The sequence below is a fragment of the Cariama cristata genome, unplaced genomic scaffold (assembly GCF_000690535.1).
Source record: "Cariama cristata isolate BGI_N322 unplaced genomic scaffold, ASM69053v1 scaffold13441, whole genome shotgun sequence".
NCBI classification, from domain to species: Eukaryota; Metazoa; Chordata; class Aves; order Cariamiformes; family Cariamidae; genus Cariama; species Cariama cristata.
Window position 1 is genome coordinate 4,994 of NW_009601086.1, and position 23,279 is coordinate 28,272.

At 44.3% G+C, this 23,279-nt stretch overlaps 1 protein-coding gene across 1 annotated transcript in view; it reads left to right on the forward strand.

Annotated features, from left to right (window-relative positions):
- Positions 1–335: 335 nt before the first annotated feature.
- DNAH1 (dynein, axonemal, heavy chain 1) overlaps positions 336–23,279 on the forward strand; it is a gene marked incomplete at its 5' end in the record, with an annotated part of 70,411 nt that continues 47,467 nt past the window's right edge. The window contains 19 exons of the mRNA XM_009710317.1: positions 336–420; positions 2,879–3,053; positions 3,558–3,714; positions 4,251–4,383; positions 5,909–6,070; positions 6,592–6,844; positions 8,098–8,255; positions 9,089–9,300; positions 10,545–10,843; positions 11,806–11,956; positions 12,511–12,704; positions 14,019–14,244; positions 14,886–15,005; positions 15,794–15,876; positions 17,315–17,456; positions 18,561–18,716; positions 19,685–19,883; positions 21,744–21,997; positions 22,905–23,117. Coding sequence (XP_009708619.1) covers positions 336–420; positions 2,879–3,053; positions 3,558–3,714; positions 4,251–4,383; positions 5,909–6,070; positions 6,592–6,844; positions 8,098–8,255; positions 9,089–9,300; positions 10,545–10,843; positions 11,806–11,956; positions 12,511–12,704; positions 14,019–14,244; positions 14,886–15,005; positions 15,794–15,876; positions 17,315–17,456; positions 18,561–18,716; positions 19,685–19,883; positions 21,744–21,997; positions 22,905–23,117 — 3,372 coding nt within the window. The remainder of the gene's footprint in view (positions 421–2,878; positions 3,054–3,557; positions 3,715–4,250; positions 4,384–5,908; positions 6,071–6,591; positions 6,845–8,097; positions 8,256–9,088; positions 9,301–10,544; positions 10,844–11,805; positions 11,957–12,510; positions 12,705–14,018; positions 14,245–14,885; positions 15,006–15,793; positions 15,877–17,314; positions 17,457–18,560; positions 18,717–19,684; positions 19,884–21,743; positions 21,998–22,904; positions 23,118–23,279) is intronic.

Below are 23,279 nucleotides of genomic sequence, written 5' to 3' on the forward strand. Positions count from 1 at the left end.
GCCAGCATGGCAGGGCAGGCATGTGTTTGTGACTGCAGATGATATTTGGAAGTAAAACCCTAATGACTACTTGCCTAATCAGCCCCCAATCCACATCTGAAGCTGACATCAAGCTGCACTCTGCTGACAAATCCCCTGCCTCTCTGTTCATTGGGCTGAAGTTTCCAGGCATTTGTGCCTCTTTGAGCCTTTTCTGGCCATTACTCGCAGTCTCAATTGTCCTTAAAGCTCTGGTAAAGTCAATCTTACAGTATCACTTTCTCTCTGAACCTCTGTAACCCACCCTTCTACTGTGCTACAACTGTGCTTTGTTATTTTTGACCCTTCCTTCACAGGCTGCATTTCAGGATGTTTGTGCTGGCCCACATATGTACCACGCTTTGCTGAAGCAGGCGGACCTCGAGCAGCACACTCCTAAAGGTAAATATACTGAGCGGAAACGTGACGTGGCAGGAAATGGGGCCATAACTCTTAGGGTTGCTTATAGGGAGTGTGCCGGGAACCAGGCTGATGACTCGAGGTTAGGGCTGTACTTTTATGCTCCTGTCAGTGCCAGGAATGGTGCTGAGCTGCTTGAATGGCCCATGAAAAGTGAGTTTCATTTAGAGGTAGAGCAAAGTGATCTATCTGGGTGGTAAAACCATGCTTCCTTTCCTGCTGGATATATCCCCCCAGGGTTCAGGGTAGACTGCATTGCTGCCCTATGGGAGTTTGGTTCCACGGGCCATATGCCAGGAGAGCACTGAATTTGCATGCATTATTATTGCGTATGGAGCCAGCAGTGCACCTTTCCTGTGAAAACAGGACCTACCTGTGAGACCTGTATTCAGAGTCTACGTACTCATAGCCAAAGTCATGCTCCCCTCTCATTTATTCATTCTGCATCCAGCTGCACCCCAGAGTGGCTTGTTCTCCCTAGATGCAAGGGGTCTTTGTGTATATAGAGCTGCCCATCCCACCTGCTTACAAGAGCTTGTTGTGTCATGGATGCTCAAATATAGAAACAGAGCATGATTGAAAGGTTTGTCAGCACTCTCCTGGCCCCTAGAGCACTCCTGGGGATATGGATCATAGGCTGGCAGCGGGTGGCCAGAAAGTGTGCATGTGAGAGGGTTTTAGTCTTGGAGGAAGATAGTAACTATATATACCACCTTCCTGTGCTTAGAAGTGACATTTATTTTCACGAGTGAGGACAAATGACTGCATCCTCAAGTGAATCTTGACAAGCTAGACTCATCCCTAACAAGTGGAGACAGATCTCTATTTATGATCTGCTGCTTCTTCAAGGGGGTAGAAGCTATCAAGCTGGAAATGTAAATGCAAATGAAACGCTAAGTATTGACATAAATAGTTGATAGTGCACAAAGTGCCATAATGGATGGTGCCGTGGATTTTGCAACAACAAAGTGACAAAATTGGAACAGCTGTGCTCCCTAACAACAAATATAAATCAGGGTCATTCTGTAAAGACCCCAAGAAGGAGATACGCATGACACTAAAGGAGCTGTAGTACACCCTCTGCATTTTAGAGATTCCTCAAAATTATTGTAAGCATGCATGTTGGTATGGACAATGGAAATGTTGAGAACCATATTTATTCCAGGCTAGGCATCCTTCCTAAGAGAGGGGAGTAGACAGAGAGGAGCCAAGTCAGTGGCTATTTCCTTTAGTCCCTGAGCAGCAATGTATAGGTACGGGGGTTGTGTCGGGGACCATTTAAGCAGCACAAGGGAGTGACCTCTTAGAGAACCCTTTCAGTACATGATCATCCTGAAACGTGTCTGACTTCGGCATTATTGGCTGCTCTGCACAATTGCTTTGAAATCAAGGAGTCACATCCATGACACAAGCAGATGCACACGGAGCAGGATGAAGGATTGAGTCCAAAGCTTAACATCCAAAACATCCACTTACAAACCAGAACCTTAAGTTTCTCCTTGGTAAAGTGTGAAAGTTCATCAAATAAAAAGCTCTCACTCCACTGAAATCTATTTTTAGCTCAATGCTTGGCTGTCTAGGGAATAGTGCTTTTTAAAGCTTGCATGCAATTACTTAATTTAGGTTAAGCTTCAAATTCCCAGTTTGCTGCTGTTCTATTATTTGAGGCTTGTTTAGCAATATAAACAGTTTAGTTTATTTATGGCATAAATGACATGGTTTAATTTCAGCCAGTTCTTGGAAATGTATACTTTTTGCTTAGTCCAAATTTCCATTGAAGACATTTGGCCAAATCATGAGATTGTTAGCTGTTTAACTCAATTTTTTCTCACACCACTGCTGAGGTGAGTGGGAGATTCGCTTGAGCAAAAACTGAGGAGAGGTTTGTCCCAAGTAAGGTTTGAATAGGGATTTCAGCACATAAAGGTGACCTGAGCGGCTAGTTCTCTCCTGCAATTTTCATAACCCCTCTATCACCATCCTGACCACGTGCCTCCCAGCTGTGACTGACTCTTGATCTCAGGGCATCCCAGAGAGGCAGGGGAATCCCACCCCTTTCTGACAGTGAGGGAAGCTGTGCTGTAGAGACAGTAACTTGCCCACGATCATGTAGAGAGTCTGTAGCAAAGCTGGGAGCAGACCAGAGCTCCTCAGAGCCAGGTCAGCGCCCTACTTCCTAATAAGGTACATGACAGTAATTCTCAGTGGAGGCTTCTTCTATGCTATCATTTTGATACTGAAAAACCATAATGACATACCGCAGCAGGAAAAAAGGTCTTCCTTTCCATTTCCCATTTGATGTCTGCTTGATTTTTCTCATGAATCTAGTGAAGTGACTTCTGCAGACAACCCAAGAGACAGCACGGTCCTCCTGTGTGTGTGAATGTAAAGCAGAGTGATGTCTGGTGGTTTCAGATGTGTGTTTCTCTTTGTCTCTAAGTCACAACCTTTAAGATGCCTGAGAACTTTGGAAGTGTCCTGGATAAGCAAGTGATTGGACCAACCACTGAGAACCTCATCAAGTCAGATTTCCCAGTGCAATCATTTAAGCCCAAAGTGCAAATTGCCTTCCAAGGGCTTCCAGGGCACTGCCCTTGGAAGATTGAAGTAGAGAGGTAAGTAACCAGAAGGTAGCTAGAGACATCATTACAGAATGGACACAGCAGATTAGGGCGTTGATTTTTGCTTTCAAGACGTGACATATCAAAAATCTTTAGGAAAATACTACCCTGTAAGGCAGTGGTCTCCCAGGTGGGGTGCGTGCATCGCAGGGAGTGCACAAGACAATTCACTGGGATGCGGGAAGAAAGTATTTTTTTTAAATAGTGTTTGTTTCATCTTTTTCTCAGCCTTTTTTAATTTCTATTTTTGTGTATGATCTATAATGTACATAATATATTAGTACATTAGTACACGTGTAAAATTTATAAATTGGACTAGGTGATCATTGTAGGTCCCTTCCAACTGAACTATTCTATAGATGAAGAAATATACACATATGTGGTATGTGCTCAAAAACTTTTTTACTGATAGGGGTGCACAATCAAAAAGTGGAATTACAGGCATGGGAGCCCTTCTAGATGCATTAAGTGGTTATTTCCCCTTCTGTTTCAAAACAGGAGAAGACAGCTGTATCTCACCTTCGATATTGCTCAGCTCTTAGCCACCAAGGGGATAGACTCCAATCAGCTGATGCCAAGGCACTATGATCCTGACAATATGCCAACTATTGAGGAGGAGAAAGATCCTGTCTTTCCCATCTACCTCCCATTAAAGGTACGAGAGCGTGTTCGGCACTTGTGATCTATCTCATTGCTTATACCACAGGATGTTTCTGAGAATTGCAGGATACTTAGCCATCATTGGTGCAACAAGCGATAAAACAAGGAAGTGCTTTAGAGCAGGTTTAGACCCTGAAGGATCTCTACAAGATGCTGAGCATCTTCTGCAGGGTGCCCACAACTTCCATCAGAACTAATAGTCCTTGAGGGTGCTCCTCACTGTCATTTATGTGTCCAAAGAAAAGATGTTGTGTGACATGTTTCCTTCCGGATGCAGTAATCGGCAGTATTACTGTGTGAGGCCTCTCCAGGTGGTGTCTCTGCTCCCTGGGAAAGGGCTAGAGGTACAGATATGGCTGTTTGTGAGAGAATTGTTGATCAAAGATCAGCACAGCTTTTGCACCTGGAATGTTTTCCCTTTTTGTACCCCATTTAGGAACTGCATGTTAATTTTCCTCCTGTGAAATTTTGTATCAGGTATTTTCTTCTCTCTGAAGTAAGAATTCGTTTCACTTATATGCTGCTTTTTAGATATTTGACAATAACGAGTATGACTGTCGAACTCCAGAAGAGTGGATCTCGCTAGGACTGGAACCAGGTTCTCATGATAGAAAGCCAGTGCCTGGAAAAGCACTTTTACCTACAGATGATGTACTGGGACACGGTAAAGCTTGAATAAGTTACTGCTCAAGTGTGGCAACGCTAACAATTACAGGCCCATTCAGCAGAAGGGAGCATGTAGATTCTGACAAAGGCAGCTCTGAATAACAGAAAAGCAATAACTTGTTCTGACCAGGCTTAGGCAGACAGAGCAAGATGATCTTGACGACTGTCAGTCCTGCCCTGGACTGACTGTTTTCACTTTTTTAGAAGTATCCTCTGCCTTTTACCTTCCTTTCTGTGCCTAGAAGTCAGTACAGTCAAAATTTTGCTTTATTGATATGTAGGTATCATCATGAAGTTAGTTAGCTTCAACACAGTATGTTCTGCCTGGATTTCACTGCGAGTGCAGGATCAGAAGTCAAGCTCAGACTGCAGTGAAAATCCAATAGTAAATCTGGGGCAAATTAAGTGATGTGGACGTCTGTTGTTTTCCTGTCACTGAGCCTTCCCAATGAGAAGGCATCACTAGGTATAGCTGTCCTGGTGTCCAGTTGTGAGTGCAGCTCATATCAACACATCTGCCCTAGCTTTAAAGCGAGGGAACGGGCATGCATACTGACTGCAGCTCTGAGGCAACCTCCAGAGGCTTGGCTGTCTGCAAAACCTAAGCATAAAACGTAAACTCTGCAGATCCTTGGGCAGCCAGCACATGATGGCTGAGTTCTGCTTGCAGCTGTCTGGGGGAGCACTGCACCTGATCACTCCCCAGGTTGAATGGACTGTTCTGCACACAAGTACTCAGACCCTTTAGGCCCTGGGGGAGGTGGGACCACTGGCATCTGTATAGTGCCAACACCGTTGCAAATTCCTATAGCTTGAACACGTGGTTAACAGCATCCGTTCTCAGCTTCAATATAGTGCTGTCCAGACCAGTATCTATACTAACATCAATATAGATATGTATCTGTCTGGTTAGCACCTCCCAGCATTTAAGAGGATCCGAACATTTAAGAGTTAGATGCCCTGAGAATGACCTGGAGAAATAATAGATTGGGGAGAAGGTACAGGGTTTTACACCCACTCCCAATTAGAAGAATGAGAACTTGCGTGGAGGGTGACACAGGGCTAGAGCCGCACATGGGAAAGGAGAATGGAACCCCCACAGAGCCCATGTGAGTAATGAGGGTTCCTGGATCAAGGAGTGAAGGAATTGGGAGGCAGAAGGGTCCCCAAATATGAGCTGAAATAGAGGATGTAGGGGCGTAAGGGACCCAAATATGAGACTATCACTGCAAAGAGTGAGTGGGAGTGCCTGAAGCAGGCAGTGGGAGGATGGTCCACAGGGAACCCACAGAGGTAAGAGGAGGAAAATGGAGGTCTCTGGTGCGTGCAAACAGTTGGAAATGCTAAGCTGTAAGACCTGAGTTTGTTATTAAGTTGACCACAGCAGAAATTATGTGAGAGGGACTGAGATTCAAGCTAGTAAATCGATTTGGCTGTAGCGTCACCACTCTGATCAGGAAAGTCCATTTACTGTAGCCACCAGGAGAATGGACTAACCTTGTTTTAATCCTTGATTCCCTCAGAGGACCCCAAAAGCCAGAAGTTAATCTACAAGTGGATTGATGTTGGTGTTCTGGATTATGACAAGGAGACAGAGCTCTACTTGGTCCATAAAACAGATAAGAATGGGCTGGTGCGGGATGAAGAAGGGAGACCCATCCTCAATGGAGGAATAACTCCAGAAGGTGTGTTTCAAGTAGGACCTTTTGGGACCTGGCATATACTATGAGAGCCAGTCCATTACCCATACTTGTCCTTGGTAGAGATGGGAAGGACGTCAAGAAATTATTTAATTCCTCTCCCTGTTACCACTCCTAACATGTGTTTGTTTAACCAGTCCTGGAAAACCTCTATGGGAGAGAACTCCACACCTTAATTTGACAACCTATTCAAGACCTTTCCTTTTTCTTTGTCTCCCTTCTTCCCTACCTTGAAGACAAGTTAAATGATGGTCTTTCTGGGACAGTGCCATTTTGAGGGGGTATGTTGGCAGATTAAGATCAAGTACCTTCCTTTTGAAAGGTTTGGAGATACTGTTAATTCCATGCTCCTTGTCTATTGTTGTCCTCAGCTTTGATCCCTCATTTTGATCTCCAGTAAGCCAACCCAATTATATTGTCCACCAAAAAGCTGCTGTCAGCATTGCAAGCCGTTCTGAGTTTTGTGTTCCCTATAGACTCTTTTAAGTTTTACTTTCATTTCCCAGGAAGAACCCCATTGTTGTCATGTCAGTACTGGGTGCCACGAGTTTGCCTGCTGTTTCTGGCTGAAGATCCCCGGGTGTTTGCACAGCGGGTAGTTTTTGCTGACAGCTTGCGTAAGAAGACACAGGCACTGCTACTGTATCACCTGTATGTGGACTGCATGCCCACAGATGGACTAAATCAGATCAGTGAGGAGAGCCTGGGGAAAATGAAGCTGTTGGCTATGCATACTCCCAGACTGAAGAAAGAGAAGAGGTAAAGCATCAAGTATGTGGGGGGGGTCTCAGCCTTTAGTCCATTAACATTATAGGGCTTCATAGGGATACAAACGAGTGGCAATGGAGGCAGATCTTGAGCATTCAACTCATAGACTGTGGATTTCATCTTCTTTTCAGCCTGTGCATACTACCCTCTTGCCCAGAGTGTCATCAGAATTAGGTAGGACAAGAGCCCCAGGGACATGTGTACAGGATGGGTGATTTGTCAGTATTCCCGGATGAAGTAGATGTACTCATATGCAGATCCACTGAGCCATGCTTACACCTGCAGTTAGGTGGCCTTCAGCAGCAGGGAGATTGGACAGAAATGGCATGGTTGACCTTGCTGTCTCCCTGTGCTTTCAGGGAACAGATCAGTCATTGTTGAGTTGATCTGCAGACCACCAGCTGTCTCCAGAGAGTTGGCTGTTGTCTGCTCGTGACTCTTCTACTTATTAACAGCTGCTAAAATCAAAAGAAGATCTGCACAGCATGAAGCAAACAGAACAGGACATCTCTACTTGGATATAATAGACTGTCTCTTTGAGATGCAGTTCATATCAGGAAGGCGTTTTAAGAGTCCCTGAGTTGATGAATCAGGAGCCATTGGTGGTGTCACTGGGAATCAGCCATGACTGATTGCCCTGCTCAGAGACAGGAAGGTGTGAAGGGCTGCATGGTCTGCCAGCCTAAACTGGAGAGTAGGAGAGTAATTAATCTCTGTTTGTGAGCAGAAATATAGGTATAAAGAAAAGTACTCTGCCTGCTTGAGGTGAAAGATGATGATTTCCTAGGGCTAACAGAGCAGGGTTTCAGCACTTACACACGTGTTTTGGCTGAGGAAACTGATTTCAAGGGGCGTTCAACAGGAGGCAGTTGGGAGGACAGCTTGAATAGCCCAACTTTTCCAGAACTGCCAGCTAGCTTCCTCAGTTCTTTTTTTCCCCTCCTCTCTGTAATGCTTCTCCCTCTGCACACACCCAGTGGAGATTTTGCTTTGATCTGAAAAGACACTTGAGAAGGCTGCAGTCTTAGTCCCAGGTCCCCATTGCCTCTGTCATTAAATGTCCAGTTAATAGCTTTGCTGGCTGCTTTGTTGTCTGCACAGCGTTCCTAATGCATTCAGTAGTAGGTGAGCTCGTGGGTTGGCAAATCCAGGAGGGAGTGAGGAAAGGGTGGGTTTTGCAGTAAAGCTACAGACACACTTCTGCTCAACACTGTGGGTTGTCATTGTTCCATGTCTTGTAACAGGGTATTAGACCATATGTGCTGCCTGGAGAAGGAAGTGAGATTAGACTATGAACGCACCATGAACAGGATCAGCTTTGACAGAGTTGTCATTTCCAAACCTCAGACATTTTCTTATGTCACCCTGCCAGACAAAGAGGAGAAGAAAGTACCAGAGAAAGGTACGGGACATAGTGAAGCAGTTTGAACTTGGCATGGTTGTAGGCCCTCTTGTCTTTAATAGGATTTGTGCTTTGTTGCAGAAACTCTCAGGTTCACGTTAATGATTAGGGTTCATAAGGGGCAGCAGTGGGAGATTATATGAGATTTTTGAGTATGTCTGCTCTTTTTTAGGATATATTTGCATGTTCATGTTACCTCAATATAACACATTACCATCCGTCAGCTAAGCTGCAGTAACTCTGCAAGTGTATCCTTAATGGCACCGAATGCGTAGCAGTGTAATTAGCTTAATTGCCTTCTGCTCTGCACTGTGCTGGGGCTGGCCCCTTCCATTTGCTGTGCTCAGCTGTGGCATACCTCAGGTGTGAAAGAGGGCTCAGGCTTTTTTAGAGTCCTAAACTGGAGGAAAATGACCACAGTAAAAGATGAGGGGGTGTATTTTGTGCACTTCAATTTTCCAGAGGTTGGAATGCCTTGAGGTGGTTCACAAGTGGCCCCTCACAGATGAGATGACTCAGCTATGCCTTGAAGCCTCAGTGGAAAGATTCTTCAAATCCTATGTTCTTTCTCATGGAAACTTCATGAGCCAAAGACTCAGGAAGGTCAGGCACCAGGACAGTCTCTTAGCTCCCTAATGGGAGGCTGCAGAAAGTCTCTGCTGTGGAGCAGAGACTCTCTCTTTCATCCAGTCGTCTGCTGGAACTGCTACATGCCTGTGCATCAGAGGAGAGTCTTCTCACAAGTGCTGTCCCAAAGGGGGCCGTACTCTTCCTCTAAAACAGAAGGTGGGATGGCCACTGTAGGCAATAACATGTTCTTTTTTTGGTGCCAGGGCTCGTCTGGATCCCAGACTATCCTTTTGATGAACGACAAGCAGATTTCAACTTTATCTCACTCCTGACCAGACCAGAAGTCATCCTTCTCCTTACACAGGTGCAAGATGAGTGCAACAAGGCAGCTGCCATGTCTCTGTTTAACTCAACCTTAGCCAAGCATGTCTGCTTGGAGGAGTTTGAACAGATCCAGACCCAGACCTTCACTCAGGTGAGCAGAGGGAGCGTGGGGGGTGAACACATGGAGCAATCAGCAGGACTGTCAGTGTGTATTAGACAGATGGAACAGCTGCAGATCTAGTCCCTGGAAATGGATGAACTTTCAAAGGAGATATTGTGATTGTGGGTGGGGCAGTGAGAAATTTGCATGCGCGTGTCAAATTTATCGAGATGTGGGGAGAATGAGCTGAAAGAGCCATAGCCCCCTAGTTAGCATCAACCAGTGCTGACCATGCTCTTAGTCATGTGTTGGACAAGTGGCCACATAGGGCTACAGCCCCTCTTTCCTCCTCCTGGACTCAATGCAGATAACAGTCCTGGTTGGCACTCGAAAGTTTCCTTTTTTTTTTTTTTTTTAATTTCCCCATCCCTCCAGCTGCAAGGCACAAAAGCTTTGATTCCTCCTGAAGCACTCATGGGGGTAATGCTTTTCTATACTCTATGTTCTTTATGTACTTAATTAAATTACTCTGCTTGCAATGCCAGACAGACTAGGACAAAAATTTGCAAGTCTGTGGGTAACTCTTGCCAGAAGATCTTCATGCCCTCTTAATGAGGGCAGCACATTGCACCCTGGATGTGGCCACACAGAATAGCTTGCACAGGGTTACACAGTAAATCAGTGGCAGAGGGCATGTGCTGGTCCTTCACAGTCTCATGCTGTTTCAGCTAGGCAGTGCCGTCATCCACTCAGTGACTGAGGTTGTTTTATTACACACAAACAGCAGCTGCCTGTGGAGCAAAAGTGACACTTGGTGGTATTTTAATAAGTTAAAACACTGCAGACTGCTGCTGCTGCCCTTGGCTTCTTCCCCTCTTTCTCCTCACTTGTCAAGAGAAGACAACATTCTGTCCTTTACTTGCTCATCATACTGTCTACACAACTTTTTATGAGGGACCCTGACACAGGCAACTCCAGGGATACTGCTGCATAGAAAAGAGAACAAAAGGAAAACACTGTGTATGAAAAGAGAGAATACAGCACTCCCGCTTTTTAATATCAGGCTTTCTTTTTGTAGGTCTTTTGTAAGTGAAGGAGATGTATGGCCAGGTTCAGATGCCACGTGTGTGTGCATGGATTTGAGAGCTATTGTTTAGCTGCCACAGCTCTGACAGAACAGTTGCCTTTCACAGCAGAGAAAGGTCCAGCAGTCCCAGCTAGCAGCTAACCTCGCCATGCTGCTTTCCCATCAACCCTTGGAGGATTACACAAGTTGCTTTTTTTCTTTGCCCTAGGTTCAGAGGTTTCTCAAGGATACTTGGATCAATACTCTGAAGACTGCAGTAAAGAGCAAACTGAGTGATGCAGGCAAAGACTGGTACAACCTGGAGCAGAGCCACTGGGATGTCTACCAGATGTCCAAACTATATAAACTGATGAAGCGCATCAAATTCATGCTTCAGGACTCTCTGCGGTATCTGGTCCAGAACTCGCTGATCAGCTTCACCCAGCTTTTGCTGGATGCTTGCCATGGTATCCTGAATTGCTCAAAGGACATGGAATGGGGAGATGACCTCCTCAATAGTCCCTACAGGTAAGGAAGGAAGAGAAAAAAAGGGTGGGAAGAGCAGAAAAGTGTAGTGCTATTGTCTTTCTAACTACTGTTTTTTCAAGCAAGCTTTGCACTGTATGGGGGCTTTAGGCTGGGCTGTTTCACCCAGTCCTCCACCTGACACATTTGCTTGAGTATGGAAGAATGACACAGAGCTGGGTGCTCAGTTAGTACAGATTTCAAGTTTTTGTTAGTGGTATGAAGCAGCCCATCAGAACCAAGGTCTGCTACTTTGACATACTCTTCTAAAGATTAACTACTTCCAGCATTCTCAGGGGAGCAAATAATTACTACTAGCTTTTTCTGGAGACCAGGAAGAAGAATACCAGGAGGCATGGCTGCTTAATTCCATCCTTGGATTAAACCTCAGGAGTAGGACCTGGCCTGAGATCTCTAAAGAATACCAAATTCAGGTTGTCACAGTTCCTAGAATTTTCTTCCATTGGGTATTAAAAAAGGAAGGTTTAGAAATTGAAAACAGGAAGAAAAGAAAAAACACCTGCCACTCACATGAAGCCTTTTACCTTGAAATCAGTGGAAGCCTTAACACTGACGTCAGCTGATCCTAAGCCATGCTGGTAGCATACAAGATTGGGAGGTACTGAATATAATTTACAGAAGGTGCATTTTAGGAGTATATTGGAGATACTGAATGCCTGGTTTGAAGAGCATCTGCAATTTTTCTGTGAAACAGCTCCAGTTCTCAACATAAGGTTATGACTTTTGGGGATCCTGGTATGTCATGATTGACACTTCCTTTGCCTTTGATAGACAAGAGTTCTGAATGTCTTTACTGATAAATTCAGAATGCATGGAACAGTCCTTCTCTCCTCTGCTTTCCTTTCCTGTCCAGTAGGCATTTTAGTATCAGCACCAGGGCAATGTAGTTGTGTGCCATTGTCTCAAAAAGCATCCCTGTTCTTCCTTATCTCTTCCCACTGCAGGCCTCAAAGGAAGCCACTCTTCGTAACAGACCTTGTGCTAGACAGCAGTGGCGTTCACTTCAACCCCCCTGTGGAGAGCTTTGAGAAGTCCCTCATTTCTCTGGTCCACAAGGGAATCCTGGTGACTCACACTATTCCACAGCTGGAGAAGGTGAACTCTTCTGCATCCACAGTGATACAGCTGTGCAAGCCTCAATACATTGCAGCTTGGCATAGACACCCCTCAGCTTGTACTGAGGGAGAGGGTTGCAGAAGTAGGTAGTTGGGACTCCAGTGAAATTAATTTGGGCACAGCAGTGTGCTGATGCAGTTCTTTCTGACAGGATTTCTTTAAGCTCCCCAAACCTGTAGCGATTTTATCTGGTTACTATCTCTGCCTTGGTACTGCAGGTTCTCTGGAGGCATTTCCTAAGTAGCCTGCTTGCCCTAAGTCCATGGCAGCTGGTAAAAGCAGATTCTTAAAGGAAATAGCACCGTTTCCAGTGCTGTCAGTCTGGTGCAGATCTCTTCTGCATATGCATCCTTCTGTGAAAGACCTATCTCCCTAGATCCTCCTTCTTTGTGGGGGGCAATGTAAAACTGACAAAACAATTCCTGACACGATGTAGAAGGATGGACCGCGTGAATTCCCATGTCTCACTTCTCTCCTGAGAAGGCATGGTTAGCTCTGCTAGTCCTGAAAGACCTCTGTCCTTCCTCTTCCAGTATGTGTTGGAGAACATACTTATCACAGGCACACCCTTGCTGGACTCGATGGGCTTGCACGAACCAGAAGTGGAAGAACTATGTGAAGCTATGCAGTCTGCCACTCAAAAGGCACTGATCCCTCTCCAAGCCTACGCTAAGAGATATGAGAAGTTCTTAGAGCTAAATAACAATGACATCCAGTACTTCCTAAGGTAAGTGGCTTCTGATAAAGGCACCTCTAACCCAAATGGCAAGCCTTTTCAGAAGCTGTTGTGTGGGTGTGCATGAGAATGCGGGACCTGTTCTGAGACCAGGAATGTATGTAACGTGCCTCAGATGTGAGATTGGGCATCTGTCAGAGGCAGTCTTCAGCTGCGGGCAGTGGTCTGTGCTTTTAGAGGACTCTGGTGGTGGCAGTGAGAATTTCTTCCTGCCTCTGACAGCAGTCACATTCCTGTCATCTGTGTAAGTGTAATTGGAGATATTAATGGCCCTGAAAATTACTCATCCTGTTTGAAAGTCCAGTTAGCATACTTGACTTTGACCTCCTTCAAATATCGTCTGTTCAGGCTGATAACATTCTGTAGAAAGTAATGTTTTCTTTTGTTTCAGCCTCATTGGTTTCACCGCCAAAACTCTTTGCACCTATACTGTCCTTCAGCATCTGTTACTTTAATGGTCTTCTTTTTAGGCCTCACATTTTCTCCAAACAGTGGGACTGAAGTCCTTTTTCTCTTTTGTTATTCCAGCTTAAATTGCAAATCCTGACTGACAAATTCTTGTCTCTTCTCAGAACACACTGAAGTGCCTGCCCTCCCCCAAGGTGCTTCCTGATCTTGCCCTGTTTACACCAGTGCTTTCATTTTGTCTCTCCCTTTCCTCTTGCCTTATTACCTCTTTCATCTCTTTCTTCCACTCCTTTTTTGCACCTGTTGTGCTCTAAAACCCATTGTAGATTTGAGTCTGTCCCCTCCCTTGCTCCTCAGTAATGTTCCTCAGCTACATACCAGTTCCATGTCTTCTCATCTACATATCTTCTGAAACTGGGGGCCTCTCTACACTGCTCTGTGGGTGTAGCTGCAGTGCAGGTAGGCATAGGCAGCCTGGCAGTCTCTGCTTGGCGTTGGTAGGTGTAGCAGTGAAGACACTGAAGCAGAGCCTTCATTGCAGGCTGCTCACTGAAATAGATGGACTTCACATGGGATGTCTTTGCTACTCTAGCTTCACATGCTCAGTTAAAGCTAGCACTCATGTACTTGACTGTGATACAAACACTTCTCACTTCCTATGTAGGCATATCTTTGGGTGTTAAGTCTAGAAGGCATTAGCACCCTATCAGTCTGTGCTTTCAGAAAGTTGTATACTTTCAAATAGATGCATGTTTTAATAACAGTAAACATACTTACTATTAATTTAATGTCTTGATCCTTTGGGCGAACATGGCTGGAAATCCTATGAACAGTCAGGATGCTCAAGTAGTCTTAAGGCCTACATTACCCTTTTTTTGTTGGTGTTTTTATTTATAGAGACTACAAAGAGCAATGTCCATCTGCCCAGGAGGTGAGGAGTATAGTAAACATGCACTTGTCTGAAAAGGAGAACCTGGACAACACTCTACCTAGTTCTATTGTCATTGGTCCCTTCCATGTCAGCGTAGAAGGTGTTAAGCAAAATCTGTCTGAAAAATACAAAGCACTTGCCATTTCCATGATGGACATACTGGCTAAAGACCTCCATTTGCAGGTGGAGAATGTAAGTTACCTGGTTCAGTAGATTATCTGTCAGTGTCTTGCCTTGTCCTTCAGCTTTTGAAGTCACTGTGTTTGTGAAATGGCCAAAAGGCAGCAACTGAGGCCACATTAGTGAGGACATTTTAAATATTCCATTGGAGTGATTATTTAAAAAAATGACTAGAGGGGAGATATACAGACTCAACCAAATCAAGTATTAAATATATTTAATAAATCATGTGCCTGAAAGCTGTATCTCTTGAGACAAAATTCTTCAAGACCCTGCCATCTTATAAAAATATGTTGGTGGATTGAAAAAATCTGCGTAGTAGACAACTTGAAGGTCCTTCTACTTGCTCTGAGGATAACTGGAATATAAACAATTGCATCTGCCAGAGGGTTGTCTAAATCTGTTATTGTCATGATTTCAACTACATACCTGTAGTTCCTCTTTCTCTTTTTTTGACATTCTCATTCCTTTTGAGCTCAAATGAGGTGAGTGGAGAAAGACTATGGAAAGAAAAAGACGGAGCAGGACTGTGTACTCATCACTTTAGACCACCTTCAGGATGGGAAGTGGGTGGATCATGGCAGGTTTTCCAGTTTGTCCATTAGCAATTAATGGCTTTTTGATGGTCTTTTTTCTGCTGTGTCCTCCTGCAGATCTGTGATGCATATAAAGCTGTCAGCTGCAAAATGCATGAGAAACCAAACAGTATCGAGGAGTTGGCTGAGCTGCGGGAGTGGATGAAGGGAGTCCCTGAGCAGCTGGCCGTGCAGGAGGTAGGACATGCTCTCCTTATGGACAGGGGACACCAAGGGAAGTGAGAAGGAAATTTGTCAATGCAATGTGTTGTGTCTCAGAAGCAGAACTCCAGGGGTTTTTGCTTGGACGCAGAGCCGTAAGATTCTTGGCTTTGTATTTTTGTAATTCCTAAGATCTGCATTTTTAAATGCACCTGTCACGAATTTAAATATCTGTGCAAAACAAAACAACAGTTAAAAATCTTGCCTAAAAGCCTTATGTATGCTTTTTGCTACCTTGATGATCCATTCTGCATTTATGTACTGAATAGTTGTCTTCTGAAAATGAGTGTTGTTTTCAAGAAAATATTGCTACTACCAAATGCTCGTATTGGTGTTAACATATTTCTTCTAATAGGACATTTTAGTGCCTAGTTATTTCAAAGTTATTTGAAGTGTAGGTCTTCTCCCAGCTGAACAGATGGGGAACAAAGTCATCAAGCTGTAAGCTGACTTGTCCATGCCAAGGAAAGAACCTAGATGATAACCCAAAACACTCAATTTCTGTCCAGCACTTTATCCACTAGGTCACACTTCTTTTCATTCGTATAGAACAGAGGGCGATGATGGCATGATCATTCGCAGAACAAGGGATTGTAAATCCATTCCCACTGTTCACACAGCAGAGAAGCAGCCTATGTCACATTAAGCTTGTGTGACTAACACCCTTCAAAGGCACCTCATGAAAATGAGGTATACACCAGAGAGTTGGAATCAGTATGGTCTAAAGGTGTCTATTTTTTCTTTCTTTCTCTCACCCTGTGCAGGAACTGATTCGTGAAGTCATGGAAGATTACAAGGTCATGGAGGAATTCCTTTACAATCTTACCAAAGAAGATTTCAATGACAAGTGAGCACAAGGCATTTCTCCCACTGTCAAAGTGGGACACTTTGCAGCAATTACCATTCTCAGTGCTTCAGGGGCTATGTGTCTATCAAGGGCTCAAGCAGAACTTTTAAGTGCCTCTCAGGCTATATGAGCACTGAATTCTTGAAATGAAGTTTATAGAGGAGAAGAGTGGGCTCATGCTGCCTTCTGGCCTGGGGCAAGGCAAACTGGTAGCTATTAACCTGTTTAACGTATTAAAGCTATTTTCTCTTGTGTTTTTGGAGTCGTTTGCAAGGTCTCAAAGTGCACAGTTTAGTCTGTGTCTGAAACAGAAAGAACACTTCCTAGGTAGGAACACTCCCAGAGATTTCTTAGGACTAGGAAAGAACATGAACCCTGTATTATTACTGCATTTCTTTTCTATGCAGTCTCCTCTTAGTTTTATCTTTGGCTATGTTATTCAGATTGGGGCCTGACTATGCCCCAGTAGCAGAGTCAGCTCACAAACACAGCTACACAGCTTCTAAAGTCAGCTCAGCCCTGGAAGCACCTCTTGTATGACATGGTCTTGGTCCAGTGCATCTGCAACCTGAGTGACTCTCTGCAGAGTGCTCCTGAAACTAGAACCATGGAATTCGCACTGGAAAAAAAACCCACAGAAGGGGTTTGGACAACTTAGCATGGATCTATGTAGCTGTGTGCCCACTGACCAGACTTGGCACATGCAGAACTAGTGGGAGATTGCTTCATGCCCAGGTGCTGGGAGGGACGTGACCTCAAGTGTGATGCTGCAAAGCTTGCATCTGGCCTTCCACACACGCTGTCAAGTCCAAATGGATAAACAGGTGGGCTATGGCTGAGCAAGCACCAAGAAACCTGCCTTGGCATGACCAGCCACTTTGTGCAGCCTTGCCTGTATCTGCATTGCACTCCCCAGGGCACTCTGCAGAAGCCTTACTATCCAGGGCTTCACTGTATCTGGGTTACCCTGGCCTCTCGCTGCCCTGCTTAAGAGGAGGCTGGCTTTTTCAGTAGCCTTGAAAAGCCACAAACTAAGACTCTGACCTCATTTTTTTTCAGTTCCTTGTGAATACATTCAAAGACAGACATTCCCTCTGGATGCCAGCTGTTATTTTGCTGTCTACTAGCTTTTCAGCAATGTAGTGGATTTGTTCCTTTTAAAAAGGCCCTCCACTTCTCCCCAGCCTTCTCCAATTGAATAGCTTAGTCACAAGGACTGCATATCAACAAGACAAGCTGGAAAAAAAAATGTTTTGTTGAAACCACATGTGTTCTGTTGTTGTAAAGCTTCCTTGTTTGCTGGGATTTGGCTTTCTCATTCTGTTATTTTCAGCATTTCAAACATATGTTCAAAAAGCTTCTCTCTCTTCCCCCCCCCCCCCTTTTTTCTTTTTTTTTTTTTTTGTGTTGTTTGTTTTGTTCTATCATGTGAGTGCAGGTGGGCTGCAAGTTACTGGCCACTGAAAATAACTATGCAAGCTGAGTCCGTTCGGCTCCAACACCTGGAAGATGAAGACAAATTTCGCAAAATCCAGTTCATGGATCAGAATGGCTTTCAAGACAAACTGGAGGAGATGCAGGTATTAAGCCCCTGACATTAAGCCCCTGACAATAAACTGTCCAGAGAAGGGGGCCTTGAAGCTCTTGTGGTCAGCCAGGTAGGAAACTTTCAGATGAGATTTTGATCAGATGAGTTTTTAGCTCAATGTACTGCTGGATGAAAAATTTTCACACACACACCCCTGTTTTTTTATTGGAAGTTGGGCTTTTGATTAAGAGTTTCATTTTTGTGTGAAAGACAATACTCTTTGCTGAAATACTGATTTTTTTTTCACTAGGACGGTGTTCATTGAGAGACAATATTCCAATTCTTGGTGCTCAGGCAAAACACGCATCTCCTTTTTCTTTCTTGTGTACTCAGTTCCCTGCAGAGCATCTCCCATGATGAGCTGCCATCAAGGGGGAAAATACAGCAATCAGTCATGGAACTCATTTCACGTGAAAGACCCTGAGACAATAGCAGAGTTTTGCAGCTGAGATACCTCTGGTTTCTGCTGAAACACTCTGAATTTTATTTTTCACCAGAAATTCTTAAATACAGGAAAAAAATGCCAACTTGGAAAGGCTGTAATCAGCGACCTAGATTATCTTGGAAATAGCCTCTCAAAGTGATAATACCCCAACACTGGATTAAAAAAGAAAGCAAAAACCCAACATAAAAATCAAAAAACCCAACCAAACCAAACCACCAAAACAAAACAGAAAAGTTGTTAGAGAAGCTCTGATCATATGTCGTTAAAAAATTCTTTAAAACAAACTGAGTGACCTACTAGAGCTATCATTTTCACTTCACTGATTCTGTAACTAATGACAGTATAAATTCAGTAGCAAGAAGTTTGGACACAGGCTTATTGCTCCTACTCCTCAGGGATTGACTGTTTTCACAAAGACGAAAAACAGCTGGTCATCACATTTGCACTTTCAGCCACCTGACCAGTGGTTGTTGCTTCTCCTCACCACTTTCGTTGTGACCTAAACAGAATTGGAATTGGATTGGCGGAGGTGAAATTGCGAACAGAAAAATCTTGCCTTTGAATGTGACAAAGACCACACCAGGAAGCTGAGATCTCCAGAGCAGCACACAGCTTCAGAGCCATGTCTCATGCCTGCCTTTTCTCTTGCAGCTGACTGTAGGTGGATTTTCCATCCAGGCAGACGTTAATCAAGCTCATGAATTGGCTAACAAAGCAAGGGAGGTCAGGAGGCAGCTGAAAGAGCTTCAGAATTTGGCAATTCTCTACAACAGCAGGGAAAGAATCTTTGGGATGAAGGTTACTAATGTAAGCGTGAGGTCCTGTACAGACAGGACCCCAGTCTTTGTTGGGATTTCCAAGTGGTAGGTAGAGGAAATAATGAGACACAGTTCCTCAGGAAGGAATCCTTCATGCTGTTTTGATTTATTTGATGAACTGCTGCATGGTCCGGTAGAGTAACCACACTGCTCCATCACTGCACTGTGCTGCAGAAGAGCTGATCCCAGGCAACTGTGAAAGGTTGCTGATGGGCCTGTTATTGCCACTTCTGTGAGAGACTTTGGATGCCGACACTCACATCTGAGTGATGCTAATGAGGAGGAATTGGATGGGAAAGATCTTGAAGCAGCAATTAAGATGCATCAATTTCTGTAAGGCTATTACTGCAGTTATATAGATGTGAATGAGAGTGGTTGCATAGGAATCTGCAGGTGGCTGGCTGGGCTCAGAGGTTAGCATGTTCTCCTAAAGCAACAGTTTATGTAGTTGCAAACACTCATTTTGCCTGTAGCTTTTCAGCTGCCAATGAATCATTGTCATCCACATCCAGCCTAGTCTGGCTGCAGAGTAGAAGTGGAGTTCACATCACATGATCCTTTCCTACTTCTCAGTCTATGGTTACTTTTTCTTCACTGTAAGGAGCCAAGTTCCGATATGATGTGCAGTGTGTTACTGATTGTGTGTGGACTGCCCATCAAAATCTCCTCATTCTGCTGCAGAGCAGTTGTAGAGGCAAGTGGAGAGAGTGCTTTCCATGCCAGACACATGGTGCAGGCACTGCTCCACGGGATGCATTTTGGCCAGAATGTGTAAAGCCCAGCTCTGCTAGTTGCTCTCACTTGGAATCTGTACTGTGGTTCCAGGAGAAGGTTTTCTCATTGCTTGCTTGAGATTCAGAAAAGAATTGTGCCTTTATTTAGCCTTTTGACATGAAGACTGTCATCCAGAGGAGAATACACTTGTTGCTTATGCTTGCTTTTTCTCTCTTTCCAAAGTACAGTAAGCTCTCCAGGATGGTTAAGGACTTCCAGCCATACTATGATCTCTGGACTACAGTGTCAGACTGGATGCAGTGGTATGAGAGCTGGATGAATGATCCTCTCATGGAAATTGAGGCTGAGCAGCTAGGAAAGAATGTCAGTGACTCTTTTAAGACAATGCAGAGATGCATGAAGCAGTTCAAGGATTCACCAGGTAGATATGCCATCTGGGGAAGGGAAGTTGGTGCATATCAGTATTTTGATGTGAGGCATGTCACAGAGTGCTCTGAACAGGGATTGTTGGGATGTCACATGGATGTGTTGTGTGTATTAGAGCCAGCTGAGAAGATGCTAGCAAAGTTATTTTCCACCTTTTTTTCTGGAACTATGATGATTCACATCTAGATGCTAGTTTGCTGCTTGGAGTACCAGTTTGGCATGGAAACAACCAGGCTGCAAATCCCTTTTATACCTAATTCCCAAGACAGTACTGAAATAAAAGCCACCGTCTTATGTTGCAGTTAGTATTTGTTCATTTATATAACGTAAAATAATCCAGACTAGTCATAGAGAATTACTATATAGCCCAGTGGCTAGACATATGGGTTTAAGCCCGTACACAGGTCAGACAGCAAAGGAACTTGAATCTGGATCTTCCAGATGCTGTTTTCTTGGCCAATCTTATTTTCTCTATTGGCCAATGAATTTAATGGAACTCCAGAAGAGATCTTGATTTTGTTATGAATAAAACAAAAATGCAAAGTCTGGAAATGAACTATGGAATGTAATAACAATTTTCCTTCCTGCCTGAATGTGTATGAAGTTTAGATGATCGCGTCCAGCCCTTGCAGTTCACATGAAGGTCTTTTAATCCTGGCTCCTAGTAAAGCTGGAATTGAGACTTCAGTTGTAGCTTAACTTCCCATTCCATGATTCTCAGAGATGCGTTGGTCATTTTTTAGAGCTAATTCTAAAATCTCCTGCCAGATGGCTTAGATTGAAATATATTTTGCAGTGGGAGATTTTTGATTCATCCTTTTTAACTTGAACTCACTCTTAAACAATGCCATGAATCAGCCCCAATGGAGGAGGTGATGAGTGGATGCATGAGTAACTATGAATCATTATGATAAACAGAAATACTAAGAATACCTGCTCATATTCATTGCAATATTCCCTGGCACCTGGTAAAATATATGCTTCGTCCTTGAGTCTGCCTTGTCTTTGCATACCACCCAGCAGGGAGTGTGAGGTGGTCACATCCTCGCTGTGAGTGTGCAGTGTGACCATGCAGGGTGCAATAAAAGGAGACACATGCTGTAGCCAGATTTTGAAAGGAAGCAAGTCCTATGTTCTTTGCCTGTCCATTGCTTTACTCTCAATAGCACAAGGTGAAAAAGTGCAGGATGCGAACAGTGCAGAGACATGGGCTTCCAGGATGCCCCCAGAGAACAAAACCCTTTCCTTGACTTTGTCCCTCCTATGAGGCACAAGTACCTTTGGCTCTAGCGTGGCCATAGGCTGGCAGGGCCTTTCCTGCATGCTTTCCATTTGCATAACTGGCTGTGATCCTAGCCTGTTTCTAGCTCCTATGTATAGTGTCCCTCTTCTATTTAGGATGGCCTGAATTGGTGTGTGAGGTAACTCACAACCCAATCTTGTTAAGGAAGTAAAGCTCTTGTAACAATGACCAGAGCTTCTAAGATATCGGTTGGCAGATGGGGCTTCATCATGCTTGGGCCCATATTAAGTTTGTTTGCTTCTCGTCTTCTGGTGAGCTCTAGGCTAAGGCACACTTCTGCTTAGCATGGGCTTGTCTGTAACAGACTTTTGGCTAATAGGCAGATCTGCTGCTGGGAGTGGGCTTGAATTCTTGCTTAGTAGCCATGTAGAGAGAGCCTTTGTGTCCTCGTTACTTCACCCTGTGTTTTCCAGTGCTCTCTCCTGCTGCTTACCTACCCCATACCATGTGTCTATACGCACATCAGACTTTAGACAACTTCTAGGAAATTCCTTAAGGCAACTTCCTCACACACTGTTGTTGCTGATGTTCTTCTGTTTTTCTCCCTGAAAGCCTGCCAGGGTGTGGCAATGGAGTTTCGAGACAAGATTGAAGAATTCAGACTATATGTCCCCTTAATTCAAGGGCTGCACAATCCTGGTATGAGAAACCGGCACTGGGAGATGCTGTCAGAAGATATTAACATCGCTATCAAGCTAGAACCCAGTCTGACAGTTCGTCGCTGCTTGGACATGAACCTGCTGGACTATATTGAGAGCATTACCAAAGTAGCTGAGATAGCTGGCAAGGAATACGCCATTGAGAATGTGAGGAGGGAGGGATTTTCTGTGTCTTTGGTTGCTTCTCAAATATGTTGCTGTTGAGCAGGTAGTCATTGCCTTGGGTGATGCTCCTATTGTCCCAGAGCATTAGACACATTCTGCAGCACAAGTAAAAAGGCTGCTGCCCTTAGAGAGGGGAGCAATGACCATGCAGCTGAGTTCACACACTAGAAGTCATTTCGCCTTGCTAGAATTTCAGTTGTAGCTTAACAGTGCTGCCTGAAGGTTACGCTGATCCACTGGTGGGTCTAACACCTCACTGTGGGATTAGTGACTGTTTAAGTTAAAATAAGTCTATTGTCTGCATTCTGCCATTCAATTGTTATGTCAGGGAGATTTATCTGTGATTGGAAACAGAGGTGGCAAAGCCTTTAACGCAGTAAATGTGCAGGGAAGACTTGCTGGCTCTGGAGATTCATAGGTTAGGTAGTCTTTCAGCTTCAGTTTACCAGTTCAGATGTGACCTAAGATGGTCTTGATTGAAAATCATTACCTTCTGGCAGCTTTTGTTCTTTGAAGTCTCAGGTGAGTTCCCAATGGATAGCTGTCCCTTTCACAAAGCCATCATTAAACATAATCATTAATAGGCACTTTGCTGGCAGTCTCTGTGCATCTCTAGTAGCATAAATGGGCCTGGAGATAAAATTGCCCTTTTTCCCCTTAAGGTGTTCCTTTCAGGACAGCATTGATGTGTTGAGTCCATGGGCAATGCAGAGGAAACATGCTGTTGCTGAGTGTGTTGTGCATTAAATACATAGCTGCAGTTTCCAGTGGAATCCAAGAGCAAAAATGGGTCACTTGCTAGAGAGGGACATTAAGAGAGTTGTGGAAGCTGGGATAACCGTTGCACAGGTTGTATCTGAAAATTAAATTGCTTGTCCCTTTGTTCCAGGCACTCAACAAGATGGAGAGTGAATGGAATTCTGTTTTATTTACTGTGATGCTTTACAAAGACACAGATACCTTTATTCTGAAAAACACTGATGAAGCTTCTCAGCTCCTAGACGATCACATTGTCATGATTCAGAGCATGTCCTTCTCACCATTCAAGAAACCTTTTGAGGAAAGGATGAGCACATGGGAAGAAAAGCTGAAGATGACACAGGTATTGGTTCCTTACCCACACACGTGTGGTGAAGGCGGGCAGCTGGGCTGTGCTGCCATGCTTGAGCTTGGACACTGTGCAGTTGCTGCTAGGAAATTGGGAGGACGACTATCAAGAGAATATCAGTCTTTAGGGAGGAAGAGGGTCTGTAAAAGCCCTCTT